The sequence below is a fragment of the Hipposideros armiger genome, unplaced genomic scaffold (assembly GCF_001890085.2).
Source record: "Hipposideros armiger isolate ML-2016 unplaced genomic scaffold, ASM189008v1 scaffold_236, whole genome shotgun sequence".
NCBI classification, from domain to species: Eukaryota; Metazoa; Chordata; class Mammalia; order Chiroptera; family Hipposideridae; genus Hipposideros; species Hipposideros armiger.
The window spans coordinates 1043774-1065632 of record NW_017731586.1 but is presented as its reverse complement, the minus strand read 5'-3'; the positions used below and the strand labels follow the sequence as shown (position 1 = coordinate 1065632).

General features: G+C 39.4%; 2 protein-coding genes across 2 annotated transcripts in view; one reads left to right on the top strand and one right to left on the bottom strand.

Annotated features, from left to right (window-relative positions):
* Positions 1-15158, bottom strand: part of NAPEPLD (N-acyl phosphatidylethanolamine phospholipase D) — a 95678-nt gene extending 80520 nt beyond the window's left edge. The window contains exon 1 of the mRNA XM_019655119.1: positions 15034-15158. The gene's annotated coding sequence lies outside the window, so the exon portion shown is untranslated. The remainder of the gene's footprint in view (positions 1-15033) is intronic.
* Positions 15159-15249: 91 nt separating this feature from the next.
* The window catches only part of PMPCB (peptidase, mitochondrial processing subunit beta), a 14391-nt gene continuing 7781 nt past the window's right edge, over positions 15250-21859 (top strand). The window contains exons 1-6 of the mRNA XM_019655112.1: positions 15250-15375; positions 16396-16536; positions 17283-17369; positions 17733-17862; positions 20697-20895; positions 21276-21355. Of these exons, the coding sequence (XP_019510657.1) occupies positions 15280-15375; positions 16396-16536; positions 17283-17369; positions 17733-17862; positions 20697-20895; positions 21276-21355 (733 nt within the window). The 5' untranslated portion in view covers positions 15250-15279. The remainder of the gene's footprint in view (positions 15376-16395; positions 16537-17282; positions 17370-17732; positions 17863-20696; positions 20896-21275; positions 21356-21859) is intronic.

The following is a 21859-nucleotide window of genomic DNA, read 5'->3' as shown; positions in this document are numbered from 1 at the left end:
TTTAAGATGTTTTAACCTATTTAATTCTCCCAACAGCCCTGTGAGGTAAACAAAAGCTGATTCAAACCAGGCAGGCTCTCTGGAACTTGTTCTTACCCAGCACATGACACAAAGAAAACAGAGGCTACTTGGAATCCTTTGACTCAGAGGACCACTTTTAACATGTTACATTTCAAGAAACTAATTTCAAAATTTATCAGAAAATATATTATCCTGTGATTCAAGGAGCAGGAGAGATAGTAAACACAATGCATCAATGTAAATAACATCAGTTCTTTGCATATGGTGTTGCTCTGAAGTTTAACATTTTTACTCACAAACAGACTGACAGCATAATAACTAACCTTTCGTCCATTCCTTTATTCCTTAATTCACTCTATTATACTGAGCATCAGTGACTCAGGGAGGAAGTCTGAATGAAGAGGGAAATATAGAAAGGAAAAGATCAGTTTTCACTCTATATCTCTGAGACTATTTCTGTTAACTTTGCTCATTCATTCAGTTTTTAGATTCTGCATATAAGTGAGATCATATGGTATTTGTCTTTGTCTGACTGACTTATTTCACTTAGGAGTGGAGTCAAGGGAATTGTAATAGAGATGTATGATATGGGTGGGGGAGGGAGTGGGGAGGCGGATTGGGGGAGGGGGGTTGTCACTTCGAGGGGTAAAAAGTATAACTATTGCACTGTGTTGTACAGCTGAAACTAATTAAAAAAATGTTTATTTCACACACAAAAAAAGGAAAAGAGCAGTGCCTAAACAAGCTGGGGTGGAAGACACCTCAGAGACAAAGTTTTTGATGCCACAGTTTAGAATTAGCCTCTTGTGGACTAATTAGTCTTCCATGGGCTACTGCAATAGTCACCTCACTGGTCTACCAGTACCCACTCTAGCATGCTTCGATCCATGATGTACACATAGCAGCCAGTTTCCTTGTAAAACACAAATTTGGGTCTGCTATCTCTTAGGATGAAGACAAGCTTCTTACCTGGCTCACAGACCCTGCAAGCCTCACTCCTGGCTGCACGCAGTGGGTTCCGTGAGTGCCTCATCCTCCCTATGCCCGCTCCCTCCCAGCAGCTTTTGCTGAGCCCTCTGACTGCATCACCACCTGCTATGCTTCTCCTTGCTCTGCCGGGCAGACGTTTCCTCAGAAAAGCCTTTCCCATCCTCCCCGAATAGGGCAAATTCCCATCCGGGGAGAACTTAAGGCCCTGTCCACCTCTCCTCCTTTGCACAGGCCACAATCTCAGTTTTACATTTGTGCATTTGACTATTTGACATCTGTCTCCCTGACTGGAGTGAATCCCCTGAGAACAGGCTCCATGCCACCCTTGAATCCCAAGGTCTAGCATGGCACGTGGCACAGAACAGGCGTCCAAAAAGTTAATGAATGACTTAATAAATCTTTACTGGAAAGTTTACTAGCTGTTATTTTTTAAATAAGTGCCTATTTGAATTCCTATGTAATTGCTGTGATAACATTAATAACAACAACTTTAAGGAAAGACATAGTCTCTGAAACAGGGTGAGCACTGAGCAGATTTTACTGTCCAACAGGGAACAGAAAACTGACCCAACACTAGGTGATCAGCTCTGTTGGATGGAGTTCTTGAGGAATGGAGGTTATACACGGTTTTAATTTCAAATCCACAAATGGTCCATAGTCTGATAGGCTTCCTGAGTAGTTAAACCCAGAAGGTACATTTAAGTCACCGACAGCAAACAGTGACCATTTCACTATCAGAGTCCTCTTCTATTGGTTCTAACCAGTGTTCTGATAAAAACCATTGCCATTATTTCTTCTGGAATACTGGCTGCTTACTATCTCGAAATCTCTCTTGCCTTCCAGAGCTCAGGGTTCTGCAGATTGTTACTTTAGGACTCATCCAGAAAGATTTACTTTCACCTATTTGTGACATTGGTTTGCATTCATCTGTAAACTGAGGTCAATGAGATCTTCCTCAAAGGATATTTATGTGGGTTATTAAGACAGTTCAAGGAAGGAAGATAGAAGTATATAGTATACTTAATGAAGGCCACTTAGATGTTATTGAAAATGGTGTTATTGATTCCAAAGATAACACCGTTTGTTTGAGAACCAGTATGCCAGGACTCGCTAAGTTGTGCTGTACTACTCAAGACTATTCCCATTTCTACATTAATCCTCTGAAGCAGAACAGGAAAGATATCTTATGGAAAATCTCCTGGAACAAGTTTTTCTTCATTATATTAAATGAGCTCATGCCTTTAATATCATAAAATTCAAGGCCAATGCTGTCCTGGGAAATTCCTTAGGCAGACATCTTGTGAAGATAAAACCTTAGAACAGTGGAGTCTATAAAACATAGAATTTGGTCGGAGCCCTGGGTTCTTTTCAGCATCTCACCTCGATTTCTTATAAGCTAGGTGATCTTCTCAGAGCCTCAATTTCCTCATCTGTAAGATGGTGGTGATCATATTAGCACATCACCAGATAATTGGAAGGACTAAAAGAGAAAGTTTATGTGGGAATTTACAGTTTTCCAGGAAATCTAAGTAACTGTTAATTGTATATACAATAATGATAATAAATGGGCCTAGTTCTCCATAGAAACGCAACCATGTTACTACCTCCACCCCTTGGCAATGAGTTGGTCATCCACACCTAATAAAGCTCAAATACTAAGTGTTAAGGGACCCAAAATGCAAATGTAGAAGAGGAACAAATGACCATTCTGAGGTGCAAAGCCATAACATTGGCATACTTTAAGATAATATAATATCTCTAGTCAACTAGAAAGGAGTACGTTAGTATAATGCATGAATGCAGTGTCCTCACATGATTAAAATTAAAGGCATTATTTTCCATTATTGCTATGTCAATGCTATTCTAAATGAAAATATTTTTAAAGAAAAATATACATATATAAGATTTGATGTGCGGTAAGTACAAGTAAATTGTCTAAAATTAAATAAAATAAACATGCTATTAAATTTAGTCTCGTATAAATATTGACTTTAAAGGAAAGTCTCTACATAGAGTTGTAGATGAGACAGCGGCTGCATTCCTTGTGTGTTTATATGTGTGCATAAATGCATATGTGTGCATGTATTTTCCCAAAGGGATTTTCATTTATTTGTTGCAAATAAATGAATCATTTTATTTGTCATTCCCTTCTGTCTTTATTTCAAGGTAGGGAAAGGATTTCTTCCCTCTAAATCATTCAAACTATCTTTTTATGCCTGAGAAAGGCCCTGCTATCTTAGAGGCAGACTGATTTGAGACAAAGTGACAGGCCTACTTTTTGTGTGTCTTTTAAAATTCTTGGTAACTAATGTTTAAATGCAAAAACTGTGTGCATAGACATTGCAGCCTGATCCTCCCTGAAGGAAAATCCTAATCACCAATTTCAAAAGCAATCTGCAGTCATTGTGTTTTACTTTAAACCAGATTCCCTTACAACTCAAAAGTACAAAGATTCGGTCCCATGCCCTGAAGACTTCAGGCTATTGCTCAGCAACTAATCATAGGGAAAAAAAGTACCTCTATTTTCACCGTAATTGTTTGGAGGGCAACCTACAAATATAAGAAATGCAATTCGCAGCCCACTAATGAACAGCTAGCTATTCAAGAAATGGACACATTGGAAACACTTGATATACATTATAAGGAATGTGTAAAGTGGAATCCTGCTTAATTCCCATAAAATCCTTCTGGTCTTATTTGCTTGGTCTATTTTTTCAGTTCCTATGTGTTACTTCAGTGATTAAAAAGAACCTCTAGGCAGAAGCTATTGAGACATTCACCCTGTGCATATTTTTATTAGACATTCCAGGCTGAATCACTAATGCTGATGCTGGCAAAGCAGTCACAGCAGAATAAGGGGGCTTTTAGGTGTTTCATCTTTTCAATACTTCCTTATTACTATTGTAACAAAGCTCAGGGGATCAGTTATAGTTTGACCACCTTTGTAGCCAGATTTTCTTATATTTCTTTATATTTCAAAAAGCAGTTGGGAAACGTGCTATCAAGCCTTAGAATGGTAGAATCTCAGTTTCAGAGGGACCCTACATCAGTGAGCGTCCTGGCAGAAGACAGAATTCCATGCAAAGGGTTTAACTGAAGATAGTTTAATGGCAAGATGATTTACAGGGACAGGAGCAAGGTTAAGGGATCCAACAAGGATGAGGAAGCCCCTGGGACCAACAGTGGGGCTGTCATTACCCTGGGGCTGAAGGACCAGGGCAGAAGACAGGGCTGTGAGCGCTGGGGGACTGGAACTCAGAGGGAGCCGTCATCATACCCAGAGGAAGGCATGGCCACTGCTGGGACTTAACTTTGGAAGCAGGAAGGACCGAGATCCCCCCACCCCGCTCCTCACCCCCAACAGCGCTATTGTTGGATAAACCCCAGGAGAAATCAGAGGTGGGGAGTCTGGGTGACGCTGTCAGGAAGGCTCAGCTCCTACCTTGGGACACAGAACAGGTGGAGAGGGATAGAGAATGGATGGGGGGAAAGGCAAACAGAGAAGAATACCCAGTGGACCCCTCAGGCCCACAGGTCTGCTGGTTCCCAGACCTGTGCTGGTTTCAAAGCACATGGAGATCGGCTCAGTCCTTGCATGATTCCTTCAGTCCACCCAACTTTAACTACTGCATTTTGCCGTGTATAAGCACATCCATGTTTTTTGGCACAAACTTTCAGGGAAAAAACTTTCATTTTTAATTTTGTAATTCAAATTTTTATTTGTTTACATTTAGGCAATCTTGGTGTTATGAGCACTGCACTCTAACCAATTAAGCTAACCAGCCGCCCCGAAGGGGTGCTTTTTTTTTCTGTCTATCCCTGTTGGTTGTAGGGCATCCTAAAAGAGGCTGACAATAAAGCAAGGTAAAAACAAAACAAAACAAAACAAAAACAGCCACTCTGCAACAGTCAGCCAAACTTTTGGAGATTAAAGTGGGTATTAGTTCTCTATTGCTGCATAACAACACAAACTTAGTGGCTTATGATAACATGCATTTGTTATCTCACAGTTTCCTTGTGTTAGGAGTGGGAACATGGTTTATCTGAGCTCTCTACTCCAGGGTCTCACCAGGCTGTAATCAATGTGTCAGTCAGTGCCAGGGTTTCATCTGAGGCTGGGGGTTCTTTTCCAAGTACACATGGTTGGAAGAATTAATTTCCTTGTGGCTACAGAACTCTTGATAACTTGCTTTCTCAAGGCCAGCAGGAGAATCTCTTTTACCTCCAGACCCTTTTAAAGGGTTCACTTGATTACATGAATGATGAGACAAGTAAAGAATTAACAGGAGCAAGCTTAGGAGCTGGTAGGAACAAGCTTCTTTAACTGCTTGGCTCTGAATTGCCTGGCTGGCACTGCACCTGCTGGCTGACAAGCACCTTACATCCATCATAGATGGGAACAGAACGGTTTCCAATCACAACAGTAACCCCCTACAAACTGACATCCATTATAGATGAGAATAAGACAGTTTCCAGGAGAAGACAATTGTAATGGCAGCCCCCCTGCAAGCTGAAAGGCATCCTACATCCTGCTTAGAAAAATATAAAACTCGAGCTAAACAAAAACCCACCGCAGCTGCTGTCTCCATTGGACTCTGCCCTGGCTAAACTCCTTTTGCCAGTATCTCTCTTATCCCTCTGTCTTGGCAGCTCATATTTGTCAGACTGTCCTGGCAAAACTTTTGCCAGTTCCAAATGGCACTCTGTCTCTCTGCCTGACTTTCAATAAACCTCTCTTGCTCTTGTAGAGTCTGGTGAATGCTTTTATGTTCTGGGATACCAGGGGTTAATTCTATGACAATACAATGAAGTCCACCCAGGGTTATTTGATGAACTTAAACTCAATTGATTAGGTACTCTAATTCTGTCTGAAATATCCCTTCATATAATATAACCTAATCACATGAATGTGATTCCATAGGGAGGGGATTGTACAAGGGAATGGGTCATTGGGGGTTATCTTAGAATTTTGCCTACCATAAACTGAAACTAAGAAGCGATTAATAATAGAAGAAAGTTTTATGCCAGCTTATGGATTTAGTAGGAATTAAAAAAAATACCTTTAGCATTCAATTTCTACTTCAGGATTATAGAGCTCTACCCAATGAAATTGGCCAGAGGTAAGAAGGGAAAGGTGCTTACAGGAGGCCCAGGTAGATAGGTACATGTTCAAACTGACTTGACTAACTTCTCCCATGGAAATCTAAGTTAGTTCATTGGAAAATCATCATCTCTACAGTTTCTGAATCTCCTGTTCTTTTCTTTTATACCAGATAAGTCAGCAAATGTTGAAAATAGGTTCAATCTACTCCTGTAAGAAACTTATACCCAAGACAATGGACATGTGGGGCCGTGAGCCACATTCCCAGGGACTGGCTGTGGCCTCCGTTCCCATGGTGATTATACATTCACCTCAGGGCCTCCTTCCCACTCAGAATAACCTCCATGAAGAGACAAGAGACAAAAAGAAATAAAGCCCAAGCACTTCAATGAGTCCAGACTGGGCACAAAGGCTGCCAGCACCACAGCCAGATGCAGGGAGCTACTTAAACTGTCACATTATACATCTCATAGCACACTAATCGCTCCCGCATCACCAGGGGGCCATTGTCGAAAAAGCTGGATCAGGAAAGCTTTATGAAACACGCAGATTTTTTTTGCTCCAATTCATTTGCTGTTCTCTTTATGACCTTATTAGTGATGGTCAGATTAGCAATTGTGAATTTCTCTTCCTATTTCAATTTGTATAAGAATCTCTGTGACTGGTGTGTGTGTGTGTGTGTGTGTGTGTGTGTGTGTGTGTGTGTCTGTGTGTCTGTGTGTCTGTGTATGTGTCTGTGTGTATGGCAGTGATACATGATGGTCAATAGGTAGAAAGTAGTACTCTTTACACACCCTTCCTCTCTCACAATAAATTTTTTTTTTGGAATTATGACCTCATTTTTTCTTTTCTTTTTTTAAAGATTTTATTGGGGAATTGGGGGAGGGGAACAGCGCTGGGGAATCAGGGAAGGGGAACAGACAAATTGCCGTTCTTTGGTTCTTCAGTCTAGTTGTGGAGGATGTTGCTTCACTGGCTCATGTTAGTATTATCATTGTGCTCTTCCCAGTTGAGTCAGTCGCTCGCCGACCGTTGGACGGCGGCTCACATCAGCTCACAGCAGCTCAAAAAACCTCACGCCAGCTGCGGGCCAGCCCCACTGCAGCCTATGCCAGTGCAGGCAACTCATGGCAGCCCAGCTCCAGGTCGAGCTGTTGTTCACCATCTTAGCTGTAGAGGGCGCAGTGTCATTGGCCCTAAAGTGGGATCTGAACTGGGGCCCTGCTGCTCAGAGCTGGCATCCCAAGCCAACTCCTAACCAATGCGCCACTCAGCTGGCCCTCATTTTTTCTTTTAATTCAACTTTTTATTTTGAGATAATTGTAGATTCACCTGCAGTTGTAAGAAATAATAGAGAGATCTTATGTACTCTTCATCTATTTTGCCCCAGTGGTAACATCTTGCACAACTATAATACAATATCACAAGGAAATTGACATAATTTACTGATCTTCCTATTTTGTCAGTTTACCGTGGATCCATTTGTGTGTTTAATTTTAGAAAATTTTATCACGTGTAGATTCGTGTGACCATCGCCATATTCAAGATAGAGAATAATTCCATCACCCCAAGGATTTCTCATGGTACCCTCTTAAAGCCTCTCACCTCCCTCTTGTCCCTGACCCCTCCTCTCTCCACATCAACCCCTGGCTATCACTAATCTCTTCTCCATCTCTATATTTTTGCCATTTCATGAATGTTATATAAATGGAATCATACTATACAACCTTTTAAGATGGGCATAATTCTCTTGAGGCCCATCCATGTTGTTGCCTTTATCAAGAGTTCATTCCTTTTTAGTGCTGAGTAACATTCCATAGTACGGATGTACTACTGATTAACCATTTACCTTTTGATGGATATTTGGGTTATTTCCAGTTTTGGGCTATTACGAATAAAGTTGTTATTAATATTCATGTAGGTGTTTTCATCTCTCTGGGATAAATGCCCAAGAGTACAATGCTGCATATTTAATTTTATTATTTTTTAAAAACCTGCTAAACAATTTTCCACAGTGACTGAACCACTCTGAAATTTTACATTCCCACCAGCAACGTGGGAGAGGTCTTGTTCCTCTTCATCCTTGCCAACATTGGTGCTATTGCTATTTTTTACTTGAGCCACTCTGCTCTAAATGTAGTGATATCTCGTGATTTTAATTTGCACTTCTCTAATGGTGTTGAATATGTTTTCATGTCCTTATTTCATCTGTATTTCTTCTTCAGTGAAATACCTGTTCATGGGCCGGCCAAGTGGCTCAATTGGTTAAGAGTTCGCTCAACAGTGCGAGCTCTGAGCAACAGCGGTTCGATTCCCAGCCCAAGCTGAGCTGCCACTGAGCTGCCAACAGGTGGCAGGATGGCTCAGTTATTTAAAAAAAAAGAAATGCCTGTTCATGTCTTTTGCCAATTTTTGGATTGTTTTTTACTGTTTTGAGAGGGTATTTTTTTATATATTCTAGACACAAGTTGTTTTTTACATGTCTGGTTTGCAAATATTTTCTCCTAGTCTGTAGCTTGTCTTTTCTTTTAAATTAAGTTTATTGGGGTGACATTCGTTAATAAGATTATAGAAGTTTTGAGTGTACAATTCTTTAATACATCATCTGTATATTACACTGTGTGCTCACCATCCAAAGTCTAGTCTCCTTCTGTCACCATATATTTGACCCTCTTTTACTTTACTTAACCTCTCCCCACCACCCTTGTAGTATGTCTTTTCATCCTCTAACAGTGTCTTTGACAAAAGTTTTCAATTTTTATAAAGTCCAGTTTATCAGTTTTTCTTTTATGGTTTATGCTTTTGGTGTCAAGTCTAAACATTCTTTGTGTAACTCTACAATCAACGATTTTATCCAGTGTGTTTTCTAAAAGTTGTAGTGTTACATGTAAGTCTATGCAATTCATTTTGAATTACTGTATTTCCCCATGTATAAAATGCACACTTTTTCGAAAAATTTGGAGTCTAAAAACTGGGTGCGTCTTATACAGTGGTTGTAGATTTTTTTACTTGCATTTCCCGCTTTTTCACGCTTGTTGTCTTTGCGCTCATTGTTTCGCACTTGTTACCAGTATATTACGGTAGGTTATGTTTTGCCACGTTCTGACCAGAAATGGCTCAGAAAAGATTTTCATACAGTGCTGAATTCAAATTAAAAGTGATCTAGTTTGCAAAAGTGAATGGAAATCGTGCTGCTGAATGTATGTTCAATAACTTTATGTAATACATTTTTTTCAAATTTCAGGCCCCAAAATTAAGGTGCGTCTTACACATGGGAGAGTCTTATACATGGGGAAATACAGTAATTTCTGTATAAGGTATGAATAACTTTTTCATCTGTACTAAAAATTAGTTGGGCAGCTTTATGTGGGTCTATTTCTGGTTTGAGGTAATCACAAAAGATGCAGGTGAAAATGACAAAGCTTCAAGAAATTAGAGAGATGCTAATAAATATTTAAGACAAAGTAATTCAGCATAAGATAACTGCTATTTCTGAATATAAACCCATTGAGTGGAATGACCAAAGATGTATTCAAAGAGAATTTTCCTAAAGTAAAGGAAGACGTAAATCTACAGATCAAAAAAACATATTGCGTTCATTGAAATTTTGATTAAAATAAAATCACTCAAGGGCCGGCCGAGTGGCACGTTGGTTGAATTGGCTTGGGACGCCAGCTCTGAGCAGCAGAGCCCCGGTTCAGATCCCACATGAAGGCTAGTGACACTGTGCCCTCTACAGCTGAGATGGTGAACAATGGCTCGACCTGGAACTGGTCTGCCGTGAGTCGCTGGCGACGGCGTAGGCTACAGTAGGGCTGGCTGGCACCTGGCGTGAGCTGGCATGAGCTTTCGTGAGCTGCTGTGAGCAGCCATTCAACGGTCGGCGAGAAACTGCCTCAGCCGGGAAGAGTGCAATAATAATACCAACATGGGCCAGTGAAGTGCTGTCCTTCACAACTAGATTGAAGAACCAAAGGACAGCAACTTGTCTGTTCCCCTTCCCCAATTCCCCAACACTGTTCCCCTCACCCAATTCCCCAATAAAATCTTTAAAACAAAAAAATCACTCAACACAAAAATTACTTAACAGTAAGATATATCCCTATCTAAGCTATTAAACTTCAAGAATAAAATCTTTTTTTAGGTAACCAAACAGATAAAGTAAGCCATATTTAAGGGTGGTAAAAAAATAAGACCTCTCCAAAACAATATTCAACTTAAAAAAATAATGGAGCCATGTTTATAAAATTCTGAGAAAACAAAAATGTGATTTGAGAATATTAGGCCCAGGAAAAATATTATTCAAGTATAAAGGTAAAATCAGACATTGTCAAACATGAAAAAATTAAAAGAATATAACATCCATGATGCAAATTTTAAAACAATAAAAATTGCAATAACTTTTGACAATGAAATTAAATCAATTAAAAGATTAATCAATATAAAGCAGTAAGTAATAGAAAAGCCACATAAAAGGATTGGTGATAAACACTGACCTATTTAAATAGTATGGCCAGTACCAAACAATTATGGGAATGATGGTTATAGAACAGAATATGAATGGGATAAATTTGAGTAATGTAATAATAATAATAATAATAATAATATAAATAACAAAAATCAGGAGATGAAAGAATGAGGTCAGAGGAACTGTAAGATTTCAAATGTATTTATCTTTCAAAGCTGAGAGTCAAGAGCTACTGTTTAAACTGAGGGCTGGCCGAGTGGCTCAGTTGGTTAAGAGCTCGCTCAAGAGTGTGAGCTCTGAGCAACAGCGGTTCAATGCCCGGCCCGAGCTGGGCTGACACTGAGCTGCCAACATGTGGAAGGATGGCTCAGCTTAAAAAAAAAAAAAAGAACCTGTTTAAATTAAACATGTATTTAAAAATCTTTAGAGAGGATTTAAAAAAAATAAATATTTCAATTTAAACAATAGCTCTTGACCTCTAAAGAAGTATTTTTGGGGGCTGGCCAAGTGGCTCACCTGGTTAAGAGCTTGCTCAAGAGTGCAAGCTCTGAGCAACAGGGTCGCCGGTTCAATTCCCACATGGTCCAGCGAGCTGCGCCCAAGCTGAGTTGCCGCTGAGCTGCCAACAGGTGGCTGCATGGCTCAGCTGGTGAGAGCACGTGCTTCTAACAACAAGGTTGCCTGTTCAAGATGGTGGGTTATGCCCGCCTGCAAATAAAGACTGAACTCGGCACCTTGAGCTGAGCTGCTGCCCGGGTGGCTCAGGGGATAACTCAGGGGATAGGTTCATGCTCTTAACAACAAGGCTGCCAGGTTCGACTCCCACATGGGATGGTGGCTATGCCCACCGGCAACTAATGGAATACAGCACCTTGAGCTGAGCAGTGCGACTGGACTTGGAGCTGAGCTTGCTGTGCCCTCCACAACTAAGATTGAAGGACAAGTTGGCTGTTCCCCTCCCCCAATTTCCCAATACTGTTCCCCTCCCCGAATTCCCCAATAAAATCTTAAAAAAAAAAAAAAGTACCTTTGGGGAAATAATCTCTTGTGGGTAGAAAATATTTGAAGTTCAACAATTCCTTCAGTTTCACTTTAGTTTCTTATTTCTTCTGCTAAATTAAAATTAAATACTGACTAGTGTGAGCTCTGAGCAACAGCGGTTCGATGCCCGGCCTGAGCTGGGCTGCCGCTGAGCTGCCAACAGATGGCAGGATGGCTTAGCTAAAAATAAATAAATAAATAAATAAATTAATTAATTACTGACTGATAATAATACTATCAAATCAGTTTTAATCCTAATACAACTTAATAAATATTAAATGTATGGCCGATTTGTACTAATACTGATTAACATAAATTTAAAACTTTGTATCAGTCTAATTGCTGGCATATTCAAATGGGGTAATTTGAAGAAGCTTTAAAATTTACAAATGTAGGGGCAGGGTTTTAGAGAAACCAACAAGGGAAGTACAGTATTCCAGAACTAGCAATAGCAGAGACCTGTATCCACTTAGTCTCAAAGGTAAAAGAGAAAGGAAAGGCCACTAGAACACAGAGGATAACTGAAGAAGAATATGAAGAGGGCTGGGCCTTTGATGAGAGATGCATCATCAGCGCCCATGGAGGAAGCTGACGCATAAATGCACCTACCTCACTGCTCCAGGTTGCTGCGTCCTGTGGTGACTTTCATTGGCTAAACCCAACTAGAAACCTAATAAATCAAACAATTTATGCAAGTCAGCCCTCTAAAGCACAGAACAGAGTAGAAAAGGATGAGAAATGGGGACAAAAGGTAGATATCCAGATACTTTTCAATAAACATAGCATCTATTGTATTATCCCATTCTTTTTATTAAAGAGTATTGACTGAGTATTCAATCAATATAGGCCATCCATCCAGCCAGTCTACCTTGCTAATCATATACACGCAGAGAAAGATATCTGGAATGTTACCTTAATGTTAATGGTGACAATTTTTGGATGGGGGATTTGGGATATTTTTAGAAATTTGAGACATAATTTATATACCATAAAATTTACCTTTTTAAAATGTAATATTCAATGGTTTTTAGTATATTCATAAAATATACTAATATATACCACTATTTAACTCCAGAAAATTTTCATTACCCCTAAAAAAACCCCATATTCATTGGCAGTCATTCCCCATTTCTCCCTGCTCTGAGTGTCTAGCAACCACAAATCTACTTTATGTCGCTTATGGATTTCCTATTCTGGACATTTCATATAAATGGAACATACAATATGTGGCCTTTTGTGACTGGCTTCACTCATGGCATAATGTTTTCAAAATTCATCCATGTTGTCACATTTATCAATATTTCATTCCATTTTGTTGCTGAATAATATTCCAATGTACATATATGCCACATTTTGTCTGTCTATTCATCAGTTAATGGGCATTTGTGTTGTTTTCACTTTTAGGCTATTATGAATAATGCTATTATAAACATTTGTGTATACTTTTTTTGTGTGGACATATGTTTTCATTTCTTGGGTATATACCTAGGAGTGGAATTGCTGAGTCAGATGTTAACTCTATGTTTAACTTTGTGAGAAACTGCCAAACTGTTTTCTTCAGCAGTTGCACCATTTACATTCCCACCAGCAATGTTGAGGGTTGCAATTTCTCCACATTTGTTCTCGTCAACACTTGTTATTGTCTGTCTTTTTCAGTATAGCCATCTTAATGTGTGTGAAATAGTACCATAGAATTGCTTTGATTTACATTTTCCTGATGGCTAATGATGTTGAGCATTTTTTCATGTGTTTATTGGCCACTTGTATATCTTTTTTGTAGAACTATCTATTCAAACACTTTGTGCAATAATTGGTAAAAGTTTATTGAGATATAATTCACATGCTATATAATTCACATGCTTAAAGTATACTGTTCAATGGCTCTCAATCTATTCATAGAGGTGTGCCACTATTATCACTAATTTTAGAACATTTTAATCACCTCAAAAAAGAAACCCCATACCCATTAGCTATTAACCTCCAACCCTTTCATATCCCCCAACACTAGACAACCACTAATCTACTTTGTTTCTCTATAGATTTGCCTATTCTAGACATTTCATATAAACGGAATCATAGTTTATGTGATCTTTCATATATCAGTGAATATACTGGCTTCTTTCATGTAACATAGTGTTTTCAAGTTTCACCCATATTGTATCATGTATCAGTCCTTCATTTTATTGCTGAATAATATTCTGTTGTATGGATATACCAAATTTTACTTATCCATTCATCAGTTGATGAACAGGTAGGTTATTTCCAACTTTTGGCTATTATGACTTATTAGTATACACGTAGACATATGTGGTTTTTTTTTTCCCCTTGGTTATATGCCTTGAAGAGGAATTGCTGGGTTAAATGGTAACTCTATGTTTAACTTTTTGCAGATCCACCACACTGTTTTCCAAAGTGGCTGTACCACTTTACACTCCCCCCAGCAGTGCATGAGGGTTCCATTTTCCCACACCCCCCACCAATACTTGTTATTGTATATCTTTTTTAATTTAGCCATCCTACTGGAAGTGAAATATCTCATTGGGGTTTTGATTTTGACTTTGACTTGAGAATTAAATCCAGGTTTTTGGTTTGGATGTCTGGGTGAACAGAGGTACCACTGGTTGTTTTGCATTGGATACACAGGAAGAGACTTAGGGGCAAGACAGTGAATTGCATTTTGGACAAGTTGATATTGAGGTACCAATGGGATATTCAAGGATAGTTGTCTAATAATTGAATCGTTAAGTGAGCATGGAGCTCAAGAGAAAAGGCTGGTTGGGTCGACAGGGAACTCCTCGGGTGAAAACTTTCAGGGACAGTGTGCAGTAGGAGAAGAGGCCCAGTCCAGAATTCTGGTGACACCAAATTTTAGGACAATCTCGTGTGGTGCTTAGGAGCACAGGCTATGGAGCCAGACAGCATGTTATCAGCACCATGACCTAAGGCAAGTCATTTTACCTGTTTCCACATCTGTAAAATGAGCATAAGGATAGCACAGTTAGAACAGTGCTTGCTATTTTTAGTTTCATTAAGTGAGCTGTGAATAAAGAGCTGCCCGAGAAGGTGAAGAAGAAGGTACTATAAGAAGGCGAAGCTCTAAGATACATTGAGATAAGAAAATTTCAAAGAGATCTACCATGTCAAATTCTGCCAATAGGACTATAAGATAAGGTCTGTAAAGTCCATCTTTCAGGAATTAGTGGCCTCACCAAGCGCCATTTCTAAGGAATGAAGTAAGCCAGACCGTAAAGGGTTGAAGAGTGAATAGGGGTCGACACTGATACATCCTTCCCTCCCCTCACTACGCCAGTTCCTCCCATTAGATGCTTTCTTTAAGGACAGTCAGTTATGGATCCTATTCCGTTTTTCTAATCCATTTCAGCCAATGGGATACTACGTTGTACCAGGTTACCTTTAACGCCTCCACATTTGTTCCTTGCGCGCCACAGGCGATCGAAGTAACTGACGATACAGAGGCTTCTACAGTCTCCTTTATGCGTATTATTATGTTTGGGGTAGACCGCTCAGAACCACGCTCAGGTCCACAACGGCTTGGAGGAGTGTCATTCCCATCATGGCCACAAGGTGGTGTCCGTTTTCTCCTCTGGGACCAGGTCACGACCCCGGAAGCACATCCTCCACTCTGTGCCCTGCAGAGATGGCGGCGGCGGCCCGAGCGGTGCTGTTTCCCGCGTCGCGGAGGCGGCTCTGGGGTTTCGCCGAGAGGTTCTTGGTCGGATGCGCTGCCGGACGGGTGAGCTTCCTTCCACTTCCCTGGGTGCAGCCCGTGAGCGGGCCGGTCCCCGCCCGACGAACTGGAGGCACGGGCGCCCGGCTCAACCGCTGGCGTCGGCGCCGCACATCCCACCAGTGGGTCTGGCCTTCTGGACTGGGGCCCGCGGAGCACTACGCGGCCTGGGACGCTTAACTCCCGCCGGCGCTGGGCTGGCTTTGGTCACCCGCTGCGCGTGACGTGCCAGTGACGTGTGGGATGACCCTGGTTAGCGTCCCCTCTCCCCACAGCTACTGAGGAGTCATTACAGAGAGAGCGGGTTGATTACTAAAAACAGTGGTTGCAAATTGGGGGAAATTAAAAAGTGAGATGGTTACTGTTTTTGCCTGAGACTGAACTTCTTCATACTCAGCTGGGCTTGCTGCGAACGCCGGGGTAGTTAAAATGTTGTCTGTATATGGATTTTTCTCATGAGAGCCTTTAGTTTTCTCCAGCGTATGTGGGACTTTTATGTATAAAGGAAAAGAAAAACTGCGGACAGGCAGATAGTCCATAGTCAACAAGTCATCAGCCAGACTGTATCTTGAACATCTACCCTTCTCTTTTTCTACCTTTCCCCAAACATTTTGCTTTTCTCCAACAGTGAACATCGATCTCACTTCTGTGTTATATATAGGTATTTTTATATTTTTCTCCCTTTCTTGGCTCTGCCCCCACCCCACATTTGTTCCGCCTGTAATGAAGATTAAACATTTCTAGGAGAGGTATTGAAATAAAAGTCGTTTCTCTCTGAATAACGATAAGAACTGCTCCTTTTCCCTAAGGAAGGGCATGCGTGTAAGGTATGTTTCTTTAGGAGAGTGCTTGGTTAAGGAAGGAGGGAAGGTTCTTAGGCCAGGTAAAGGGGTGGATTACAGTGGAACAGAAGTAAGGGAGGAAAGAGTATTTTATAGAGAGTCTCTTTGAGATAGATTTGTTTTTTTTAATCAACTCTGACTATCAGAATAATGATGTGTGTTTCCTCCCTCCACCCCCAACCAGTCATTATATTTTGGAGGGAACAGATTGAGAAGTACTCAGGCTGCTGCCCAAGTTGTTCTGAATGTTCCTGAAACACGAGTAACTCGTCTGGAGAACGGACTTAGAGTGGCCTCTGAAGATTCTGGGCTCTCAACATGCACGGTAAGTGATTCAGGCAACCGCTGTTTGAGTGACTGCTCATGAGAAGAGATGACATTGTTGGTTTTAATCTAAGCTTCTTACTTGGCTGCTGGTGGAAAAATAGTGGCAGTTATTTTGCCTTGACAGGTAACTTTCTCTTGTGAATCTTCCAGTGACGCCGGGTACATGTACCCTGTTTAAGTGTCTACATCTGATTCTTGTAGCCTCTATGTTATTTATTGTTGATAGTGTCGATAGTAATGAAAGAGGTATATTTCCTGGGCTACTCTGTGCCAGCTGTTTTTACATATATTGTCTTATTTGATATTTAAAACATCTTTGTAGTAGGTACCATCACATCCATTTTACAGTTGAGGAACAAGTTCAGAGAAGTTAAATGGTTCTGGCCAAGGTTACACAGCTAATACATGACCGAGCCAGAATTTGAACCTAGATTTTCTGACAATCTCTGATGTTTTTTATACTGTAGTTGTTAATGGCTGTAGTGCAAGTTGGACTAAGAATCTGGGTCCTCGGCAAAGCTGGTCATTAGATATTTATAGCATCCAGCAGGGCTTGATGCCCAAAATTTTTAAATCTCATAGTTCATAGGAATGTACTGTCATTCTGCTCAAGTCAAGAAAACTTTAGTGTTAAGACTAGAAAGCCATTTGTCAGAAATAAGGAAGGAGCCTGCCCCTCCCCCCCACTAGCATACTTTCAAAAGAAAGAAAATGATGCTTTACTTGTTCCTTGGTTGCATTAAGGTTGGGCTCTGGATTGATGCTGGAAGTCGATATGAAAATGAGAAGAATAATGGAACAGCTCACTTTCTGGAGCACATGGCTTTCAAGGCAAGTTGTAAGACCTATTTTATAAAGCATTTTTTAAAAGACAGTAACCACAAAACCTCATGCTAAGGCAAAGAGAACTACTTCAATATATAGCATGTTTTATTTTTATTATTTTAAAATCTTTTCCCCCAGAATAATTCTCTGAAGTATTACTGATAATTGCTCTGTATAGTTGAAACAAGTATTTTCTCTTGTGACATTGGGGTCATCCGAAAGTATACCATGATTTCTGAACCCTGATGTACCAAATTTGGTCCTTGCATGAAACTGACATAGACTTATGTCCTCATACTCATTGTCTGAAGTGTTTAAAACAAATGAGGGATAAAGGAAGGTATCATAATTTTTTTCCTTTTATTTCAGGGCACCAAAAAGAGATCCCAGTTAGACCTGGAACTTGAGATTGAAAACATGGGTGCTCACCTCAATGCCTACACCTCCAGAGAACAAACTGTATATTATGCCAAAGCGTTCTCTAAAGATTTGCCAAGAGGTATTGTTATTTTTACTGCAGATACACAATTTTCACAAGAGTTAAGAAATAATTTAGTACTGCTTTTATTATGTCTGTTGTGAAAGGGTGACCCCCAGAATGTGAAAAAAAAGTGAACCAAATTCTGGGTGAGGAGGCACCTATTTTTATTTTGTTTCTCCCAGCATGACAATGATATCAAATATTTGTAGGCTGCAGGATTTGTGCAAATCAGGCTCTAACGCTTGATTCAAAAATACGTCCTCCAAAGCCATACCTGTGTAGTGAAACACTTTTGTTTATATTTATTTGTTACTGCCTCCTGTTTTTTCCCTCACTTTGCCCTGTTATCTGAATTTTTTATTTTTATAAACCTAAATAGGATTTATACCTATTGACTGCAGGGCTTTGTTTTTTGAACAAAACTTGCTTGCTTCTTGTATTTGCACATCTTAGTTCCTCATCCTATATTGCGCTTCTTTCTTAACTCCCTTTCCATTTATTTGTGTGTTTTTTTCTTTTTCTTTCTGTTTTTTGTTTTTTAGCTGAGCCATCCTGCTATTTATTGGCAGCTCAGCAGCAGCTCAGCTCGGGCCCATGTGGGAATTGAACTGGTGACCCTGTTGCTCAGAGCTCGCACCCTTGAGTGAGCTCTTAACCAACTGAGCCACTCGGCTGACCCCATTAATTTGTTTTTTTTTAATTCAAACTAAAAACAAAAACAAAATAGCTCACTCATTTCTCCCACCCCCTACCTCTGGCAACCACCAGTCTGCTTTCTCTGTATGAGCTTGGGTTGTTTTTTGAGGTGGGGTGGGGGGATTCCACATATAAGAGAGATCACATGGTATTTGTCTTTCTCTGTCTGACTTATTTCACTTAGCATAATACCCTCTAGGTCCATCCATGTTGCAAATGGCAAGATTTCATTCTTTTCATGGCTGAATAATATTCCATTGAATATATATATGCCACCATTCATTCATTCATCAATTGACACTTAGGTTGTTTCCATATCTTGGCTATCGTAAATAATGCAGCAATGAACATGGGGGTGCATATACCTTTTTGAGTTAGTGTTTTGTTTTTTTTTCATTGGATAAATACCCAGAAGTGGAATTGCTGGGTCATATGATAGTTGTTTTTAATATTCTGAAGAACCTCCATACTGTTTTCCATAGTGGCTGCACCAATTTACATTCCTACCAACAGTGCACGAGGATCCTCTTCATATTCTCTCCAACACTCGTTTTTTCTTATCTTTTTTTCTTTTTTTTACTTCCTGTCTTTTTGATAGTAGTCATTCTGATAGGTGGGAGGTGATTTCTCATTGTGGTTTTGATTTACATTTCCCTGATGGTTAGTGATGCTGAGCACCTTTTCATGTACCTGTTGGCCATCTGTCTTTGGAAAAGTGTGTATTCAGATCCTCAGTTCAGGTTTTAATTGGATTGTTTTTCTACTATTGAGTTGTATGACTTCTTTATATATTTTGGGTATTAGCTCCTCATCAGATATGATTTGCAGATATTTTCTCTGATTCACTAGGTTGCCTTTTGTTGATGATTTCCTTTTTTGTGCGGAAGCTTTTTAGTTTTAGGCAGTCCCACTTGTTTTTGGTTTTGCTTTTGGTGTCAGATTAAAAAAAATCATCGCCAAGACCTATGTGAAGGTGCTTACTGCCTGTGTTTTCTTCTAGGAGTTTCGTGATTTTTAGTCTTATGTTTAAGTCTTTAATCCATGTTGAGTTGATTTTTGTGTATAGTGTAAGGTAGACTGTCCTTTCTCTGTTGTATAGTCTTGGCTCCTTTGTCTTAGATTCATTGACCATATAAGCGTGGGTTTACTTCTGGGCCCTCTTTTTTTGTTCCATTGATCTATGGTGTCTGTTTTTATGCCAATACCAAACTGTTAATTACTATAGCTTTGTAATATAGTTTGAAATCAGGAAGCATGGTGCCTTCAACTTTTTTCTTCTTTGTCAAGATTGCTTTGGCTATTCGGGTCTTTTGTGATTCCATACAAATTTTAGGATTGATTGTTCTATTTCTATGAAAAATGCTATTGAAATTTTGATCGGGATTGGTTAATAGCATGAAACACTTAAGTTCATTTTGGCTTTTTGCAAATTAGGGTCATTTTTGTGTAAATATTTGAGGATTTCATCAATTTTTCCCAAGGGTCACTTTTAATCCTTTGATAATCATGTATCTCTTTGGGTGCCTATCCTTTTCTTCAGAGGTTAACTGCTCCAGCTCTTAAGATCATTTATCAATGACTGTGGTAATGGTAAGAATTTAGCCAACAATTGACCAGATGGTTGGGAATAGCCGTGGGGATTAAGTGGGGAAGGATATTTGTGAGGACACTAATTCTGTAAGTGGTTCACTGGGGGAATATTTTAAATTATGCTGATTCTTGGCTTCTTTTTGTAGCAGCCTCATTGCTGTGGGAATTGGGTAGTAAATACTTGGGTGATATGGACTCTGCATACCTAGATATTCTGATGAATATCGATAATTTTCTACTTTGTAATTTTCATACAACAGTTTACACATATGCATATTTCTGGGGCATTTTTAAAGTGATTATAGGTTGAATCATTAAGTGTTGTGAGACCTCTAGCAGATTTAGGAATTTTCCCAAGCTCTTTTATACCACAGGGTTTGTATTTTATAATTTTAATATTGTCTGTTTAGGTATATCGAATATATAGAAAAATTTGTTTCTTCCCAGTTTAATCATTTAGCCAGTACTGAGTGATGGTCAGTATCATGGTTTCTGATGTTAGTTTACTAGATTTTAATAGTGAAAATTAAGATTCTTAGTGTTTCTTATGTTTTATTTTGAATTAGCTGTAGAAATTCTTGCTGATATAATACAAAACAGCACATTGGGAGAAGCAGAGATTGAACGTGAACGAGGAGTAATCCTTAGAGAGATGCAGGAAGTTGAAACCAATTTACAAGAAGTTGTTTTTGATTATCTTCATGCCACAGCTTATCAAAATACTGCACTTGGACGGACAATTTTGGGGCCAACTGAAAATATCAAGTAGGTGTAATTCTCATATTTTTTTCTTTTTGAGAAAAATTTATGAGTTGTGAAAATTAACATTCACATTCAAAAAGTGTGTTTCAAAAAGTAATCCCCCCTACCCCCCCCAATAATCTGAATGAAATCATAGTTAGCTACACTTTAGCCCCACCTAACTCCCAGGTGTCTGGGGTCCTAACTACTCCTGGAATAAACAAATGATGGTATCTTCTTTCTTGATATAAAAAAGTTGAAATTCTTTGATACTTCTTGCCAATACCCCTTTTCTGACTGCATTTAACTTATCATACCTTTAAGTGTCTAATTTCAGGGATATTATGTGAAGATCTGTGCTTTTTAATTTCCTTTTACTATGGCTTTTCTTACCCCATTTACAGATCTATAAATCGTAAGGACTTAGTGGATTATATAACCACACATTATAAAGGGCCGAGGATAGTACTTGCTGCTGCTGGAGGTTGGTTGATTTAAATTTCTATAACTGTTTTAAACAGTCATTAGAGTGATGTGCTTATCAGTTTGATCCTGCTGAGAGTTATTTGCAGAGCAAATTGTTTAATATGTTGTGTAAGGGGAACCAGACTTTCCCTCTGTCTTCTCTTTAGTAGAGTTTAATAGAAAAACATGTGGACCCTCTAATACATAAGTAAATACACATAATGAAATTTACTTACAAGAGAAGGGCACATGAGTGAACTGGGAGACAGTGACTCTTGGAAATTAGTGTTCTACAGTTTGAGAATCTCGAGATTTTAAAATTATTTCTTAAGAACCAACATTATCCTTGGTCAGGCCTGGAATGAGTATGTTATGTTGTTCATTCTTTCGTTTGTTTGTTTATTTATTTATTTATTTTTTTAAAAGATTTTGTTTTTAATTGGGGAATTTGGGGGATGGGAACAGTGCTGAGGAATTGGGGGAAGGGGAACAGACAAGTTGCTGTCTTTTTTTTTTTGTTCTT